The sequence below is a fragment of the Salvia hispanica genome, chromosome 3 (genome assembly GCF_029641045.1).
Source record: "Salvia hispanica isolate PSC_SH4W2 chromosome 3, Shi_PSC_v1, whole genome shotgun sequence".
Lineage (NCBI taxonomy): Eukaryota > Viridiplantae > Streptophyta > Magnoliopsida > Lamiales > Lamiaceae > Salvia > Salvia hispanica.
In genome coordinates, this window is record NC_142694.1 from 39,880,739 (window position 1) to 39,887,579 (window position 6,841).

At 33.9% G+C, this 6,841-nt stretch overlaps 1 protein-coding gene across 1 annotated transcript; it reads right to left on the minus strand.

The window, feature by feature from the left end:
- Positions 1 to 777: 777 nt before the first annotated feature.
- Positions 778 to 1,808, minus strand: LOC125215867 (uncharacterized). The gene is made up of 3 exons (XM_048117443.2): positions 1,553 to 1,808; positions 1,387 to 1,472; positions 778 to 1,268 (listed from the first exon to the last, which is right to left on the minus strand). The coding sequence occupies exons 1-3, from the start codon at positions 1,806 to 1,808 to the stop codon at positions 984 to 986; spliced, it is 627 nt and encodes a 208-aa protein (XP_047973400.1). The 3' UTR covers positions 778 to 983.
- Positions 1,809 to 6,841: the final 5,033 nt, after the last annotated feature.

The following is a 6,841-nucleotide window of genomic DNA, read 5'->3' on the forward strand; positions in this document are numbered from 1 at the left end:
TATCTTTTTTCTTTCGATTAGGATATGTTTAGGAGTCTTTCTTGTGCTAGTAGTTGTAAGCGGCTAGTCTGTGGCCTAACGTGAGGATTATTGTTACTTTCAATTTGTGTTCAATTCTGGTTACTTCCGTTTATGTCTTGCAAGTATCGATAGTTTGTTTCACCCGCCTGTATTCCTCGCAATACTTGTGCTATCACTAAACATGCTCAGATTAGGTGTAGTTTCAATTCCTCTCCTGCTTTTCAGTTTACTTAAATATCTCTCTTTTTGCAGGACTTCGTAGACTTCCAATGTGGACTTCGACCTTGATATGAGGCATGAGTACGATAATGTAATCCGATTTAATTAAACATTGCATTGCATCCTTGGAAATTTTATGACAAAAATATTGTACACTATGAAATTAAATAAGTTGTCATTCTGTTTTATACAGTTGGTTGCATTTGGCATTAAAAGCTCTTTCCTTCTATGGTACACACGTAATTCGTTGAAGCTTCAAATAAGAATTGGACTTGATATAAACAGAAGCTGAATACAGAGTATTTCACTCTAAGTATTCGACAAAATAACTTGAAAGACTGAAACAAATGAATGAAACCAGTTCTCCAGAGAAGCCAAATGATCCTCTCACCAAGGCCTCGATTCTACACCGCCAACAATTTGATCCCTCTTTGATGCTTTCTTCCAATCCTCCACAGAATATATATAGGAGTTTACATATCATTTATTGATTCTAATTTATTCCTAATTATTAGTTCCAATCCCATGAAATCCTACTTAAACTAGGAAAAAGTAGTTCATAACAATATTTCATAGTCAACAGTTGTGCTTGATTTTGTTCCTAATATTTCATAACAATAATTTGCTACTGAATTTATTCCTCATATAATTAAATCATTTCATTTCAAATATTCTTCTTTCCAAGCATGGTGATTGATATCACTGTATTTTGTTGAAGCTCCAAATATGAATGTACTGATATCCTAGGCCAGAAGCCAAAAGTTCTTGAGATGTTTGGTATTAATAATAAATCCTCCAATTTTTCTGTTTCTCCTTCTTACTGAGAATGTCTTGCATTCAGCATTCTGGATGCAGTAATCCACGAACCCACTCTCGTTTCTCTTGTATGCCCAAAACATCCATAGTCGCCCTAGAAATGATTTCTTTCTTTGTCCAAGAACCAAATACGAGACCCTTTCCCGTTTTGCTTCTTCAACAATGGTCGCCCCCTTGTCCTCCCCTTCCCTGACTGTCATCACCACACGCACCTGTTTCATTGTGAACGAAAGAAGCTTATAGTTATTAGTAAATGCCTCAGCGTCAGATACATTTTTGTGTTATGAATCGAATGCAGATTTCATCATTTGGTTTACTTTCTACACTTACCTCAGGTTTTTTTTGTTGACATATATTTTTGCTAGTGTTCAGAAGATCGTACGCCTTTGGATCAATCTCCCTGTTCGTATTCTCATCTGCACACGGTAATATTCATCGCTCAGTTAAACACCATCTAAGATTCAATTTGGAAGGAAAAAAATACCCGGTGTCGCACTTATTCTGGCAACATGTAACAGGACAATCGTGTCGTTGCTCTGGAGATCCTGGGACAGTGCATACTCGAGCGCCACTCTAGCTTCACGGCTGTTATCGACAACGACCATCACCTTGTTCCCAGACTCTGGTTCGGGGTTGAAGCTGAACTCACTGAACCAATCTGTCTCACCTTGTGCTTCAATGAAGCTTGCGGTGGTTATCTGGTCCGGCTGAGATGGCGAACGGGCAGGGGTACACGTCACGGCAGGGTCCATGTTGAAGCCAGGTATCTCTCCTCTCTCAGTTTAGTTCATCTCATGTAAGAAGCACCTCTCTCTCTTTCTCTCTCTTTCTGTTTCTGTTCTGCTCAAACTTGTGTGTGGAGAGTCTCCTTTAGTCTTATATACATAATTAATTATGTTGGTAACTATGTTTTCACATACTAATTTCTCTATTATGTTAAAAACCACTTCCATTCACGAAAAATAGTTATGTTTTTCTCTTCATCCCTCTCTTATTTTATCAATTTGGCTTTAAATTACGTCATATTCAATATCAATTATTAGAACTATATTTCGTGGACGGAGGTAGTATAACACAAAATCTTTGTGCGTGTGCGATGATGTGTGAAATTGCATACATAATGTAGAATGAATTTAATTTTGTAGCAAAGTTGAGTTACCTAATTAATTGTTGGGTAGACGTACACATAGTCATCACTCATTTAATATTTCATTTGCCCCAATCTAGCTTGGTGCCAAAATAAGATATTAAGGTATCTTTTGCTTGAAATTTTGATGTATGTACTGATTGCTACTATTGTTTCTTGAATCCTATTTTTTTATTGCAAATTTGATGAAATAAATTTGAGTTGTTTAGTAGGATTTCAGAGATATTAAAGTGATTATTTATTTAAATCATGTAGTAACTTTATTTGTGAATTGTGAGTGTGATTTAGTTCTCTAGATTATGCAAGTGGTGTTTGAAAATTTCGTTGTGGACATAAATCACTTCGAAAAGCAAAGATGACAACTATTCAAAATATGAAATATAATTTCACGTGTTCAAGGTTTTAATTATAGATAATTTATGTGATTTACTATTTTTATTGTAAATAGGCAAAAGAGAAATTCTTTTCGACATGGAGTATCCAATAAAATGTTTTTTAGAGATGACTTTAATTATGAGAATAAACTAGAATTGTAGAAATTAGGATTTCTTCTCTCTTTCGTTTTTCTCTCAGGTTCAGGTTACTGCATCAAAATCAATAATGCATATAGTAATTGATACTCCCTCCATCCCACAAAGATTTCACCATTTTTTTCATTTTCGTCTGTCCATAAAATTTATCTCATTTTACTTTTTACTATTTTTGGTAGTGGACCTCATATTCCATTAACTCATTTCTACTCACATTTTATTATAAAACTAATATACAAAATCAGGACTCACATTCCACTAACTTTTTTAACTCACTTTTCATTACCTGTGCCCGGTCACAGTGAAATAATATTTGTGGGACGGAGGGAGTAGCATATTTTAATATATGAAAAACAAAATGCTTAAATTAAGAGAGCTAAAAATGCTTGTTCACGAGATAGAAAAATAAGAAACAGATACAATTAAAACCAACAACAAATAAAAGATCGACATTTATATCATTACAAAAGAAAGTAAAATAAAAAATAAAAATCGATAGCTTTACACAGAAAAACACGTATCAGACTCCAACTACTCTAACAAAATGTTTCAAATTGATACTCTATTGCATATCTATAGACAAATATAACCTCTTGGATCATTTTTCTATTTCTAGATGTCCATAAAACATAGTCTGATTTCTAAAATTTACATACTTTACTCATTCTCTTTTACTTATCAATTTCTCATAAAAACATGTGTCGTTCACATACAAGTCTGTTTTTTATGGATGGAGAGAGTATAGTGATGAGACACAATTGGTGTGTGGGTAGTCACTGTGGGCATAGAAAGAAATAACAGGTTTCCTAGGTCCAGCAAATCCGCTAGATCACACGGTCTAGGAACTCACTGGTCGTCGGACACACAGAGCACTTCTTCAAAAACCCTCAACCACTTTACTAAAACCTAGCACAAGGAAGTAGGGATCGATCCCACAGAGATGGATACGTAATAATCATGCTCAAGGATTTGAAAATTGTTTTTGGGTTGGCTGCTGCCACGCATTTTTTTTGGAGTTGAGGAAATTAAACTTAAACTTGGGATTTTAAACTGCTACGCTAACAGCTAGATCTAGGCGAAACAACAAAAGCATGCATGTAAATTAGAACCGAAAGAAATACTAGATCTGAGAAACTATTCTAATTACCTAGATCTGGGAAATAAACTGACGGTGGCGACCAAAACTGAAAAAAGCAGAGTACGGACGAAAAGTTGGAAAAACAACTAACTAAGGTACTAACTAACAGCGACATCATCTTCTCCAACCAATTTGCATAAAAACTCAGAAGAAACAGTATGAGCGAAATCGGAACAGAGCAGACTGGATTTTAACGATTTAATGAAGAACAATTAAGAACTAAACAGATCTACGGATACTAGACGAAGCAAAACAGAAAGTAAACAGAAAACTCAAAATCCATGCATAACTCGACTTCCCCTGTTCAAATCCAACCTCGGACGCTAAATCCACTCCGGATCCAAGCATCCGACACAAACTCCAGCAAAAAAAAAACATTTCATAACTTCAGATTCAACCAACAACCTCCGATCAACAACAACACCGCAGATCTACAGCCAAATTCCCCAGATCGAGCACCAAAGTAACAAAAACAGAGATCAACATGCAACTTGCCGAAATAAAAACTCTTAACAGCAGGATCAACGTAGATCAACTCGAAATAACACAAATATAACGAAAACTAAGAAATGCATAGATAATCAGTAACATCAACAACCAAATCGACTTCCAAAAGTGAAGTTCGAACGAAATAGAGTGCAAAAGAACCGAAAGTAAATAGATTGTATCTTCGCCCTCACGCGGATGGTGTTACGACGGAATTTCTCTAAAGATTGGAACCCTTAAAACCTAAACTATCCTAGAACTCCCATTTCCCAAGTGTGTGTGTTGTGTGTGAGCTAAGAGTGAAGAAAGTGGTATCTCTTGTGTGTTGCATGCTCCTCGATTTATAGGCGTTGAAGTGGGGTCCAGCGAGGTATAGATCGACTTTGTTGCCCTCAGCTATTGACTCCCTTCTTCTAGCCTTCTTTTCCTTAAGTTCTGCTCACTTCTCCTTCATTCCTTCGCTAGACCGTTTCCTCCAGCATCTCCTGGATCTAGCGATTTTGTCACACACCTTGCTTAGAAACTGTGTTAGACCCAGCAAAACGTAGTGTTTTTCACTATATAACCGATGCATGAAATTAGTCTTATCATATAAAATGATGATAATGACTATTGATGTACCCTATGCCACTTTTATTACCCCTTGATTAATCTTTCGTTTCAAGATGAACCACCACTTTTTAATCAACTGATTTGCTTCTTAATAAGACAAATCAATGACATATAATCGATGCTTAATATAATGATAATTTTTATTATTCAATGGTGGTCCAAACTCATTTTTGCATGGTCATTTATGGAACTTAATTGAGATTTCAAAATATTCAAAAAGTATATCGATAGAAAAATCTCTTGATGTACAACAGAGCTCTCTAAGTGCAACACTTTTAATATTGCTAATTTGCTATTGCCTAACTAAATATAGAACAAATTAATCTAAAAAAAAAGGAAAGCAAAGACAGAACAAATGACATCACACTTTTTCTCTTTTGGAAATCAGTGACTTACAAAAAAAATAACATTTCCAATTATTTTCTAGTGTTGGAATTCACTTTCTCCTCATTTTACCCGAAATGTATGGAAATTTATTAAGTCTATTGATGGAAAAATGATTGTATTATAGTCTTTTGGGACCCAACTTTTCCTCTCTAGAAAAGATGATCTTGTCTATATTCAAATCTTACAGCTATTTCTAAACTAAATTATTGAATACTCCCTCCGTCCCAGATTAAGAGTCACTTTTTACATTAAAAGTCCATCTCAGTTTAAGAATCACTTTTAGAATTTTTCATATTTGGTCATACAATTTTATCCCATTCTTTATCAAAATTACATAAAAATGTCATTATCTATATTAAAATAAATCAAAACAAAAATAAAAAGTCAAAAGGGCACCTTCAACCAACTCCACCATCTCACTTCATTTATTACACACTTCAACTCTTTCTTAAAATCCGAGCCATAACAATAAGTGACTCCAAATGTGGGACGGATGGAGTAATTTAGTAATGGTGCATGTGATAAATTTCATAAATTTAATATTTACTTACTGTCAAATTCTGCATGTGTGTAATGTAAATGAAGTCTAGAATGTTGGCGGAATACGAGCTAATCGAGCTGAAATTTTATCAAGTTAAAATTTTACAATCCGAACATTCGGGTTAACCCAGTGGACTAATCGGGCTACAATCTGTTAGTTAAAATTATCATATTTATTTATTAATTGTAAAGATTAATTTCTTAAAAATAATATATACTCATTTACATCCTTTACAAAATAAACAATAAAAATAAATCTAGCACAAATTATAAATAGAAAATGAAAATATAAGGTTGAATAAGAAAATGTGTCAAATTAAAAAAAAGGAAATATAATTAATTCTTAAGCACCTATATATATATATATAGAAAATTTTAATTATCGTTTTCCTTTTTAGTCTGGAACAGTTATAATTAAAATGTGTAACCCATCGGGCTAGACCAAATTAAACCCTAAATTTCCAACCAAGAAATCAATTTCACCAAGTTATGTTCAAAATTCTAGCCAGACATAGCAAAGAGAATTGAAAAAATCATACCACTATTAAATTATACTACTCCATCCCCCAAAATTTGCTACACTTTGATCCGACACGGGTTTTAAGAAATATAATGGAAAGTGAGTTGAAAAAGTTGGTGGGATATGGGTCCTACTTTCAAAGTATTAGTTTTATAATTAAATGTGAGTAGGAATGAGTTAGTGGAATATGAGGTCCACTACCAAAAATGGTAAAAGTGAAGTGTATTAAATTTTCAGAAACGAACCGAAGTGGTAATATGTATCAAATTTTCAGGGATAGAGGTAGTATCAAATTATATGATTGATAATTTTTCAAAGCTTTATTCTAAATTCTTACCCTTTTTGGGATAAGGCTGCAAATGTACAAAGATATTTTACATATTCCAAAATTAAACTAACTAAGTGGGCCCACAGGAAACAAATAG

What these genes read in the sequence shown, in the direction of transcription:
- LOC125215867 (XM_048117443.2), bottom strand. Translation starts at nt 1,808, where the DNA reads ATGGACCCTGCCGTGACGTGTACCCCTGCCCGTTCGCCATCTCAGCCG. An exon ending in GTTACATGTTGCCAGAATAA is followed by an intron (nt 1,473 to 1,552) that starts GTGCGACACCGG and finishes TACCGTGTGCAG; the next exon opens with ATGAGAATACGAACAGGGAG. An exon ending in GTCAACAAAAAAAACCTGAG is followed by an intron (nt 1,269 to 1,386) that starts GTAAGTGTAGAA and finishes ACAATGAAACAG; the next exon opens with GTGCGTGTGGTGATGACAGT.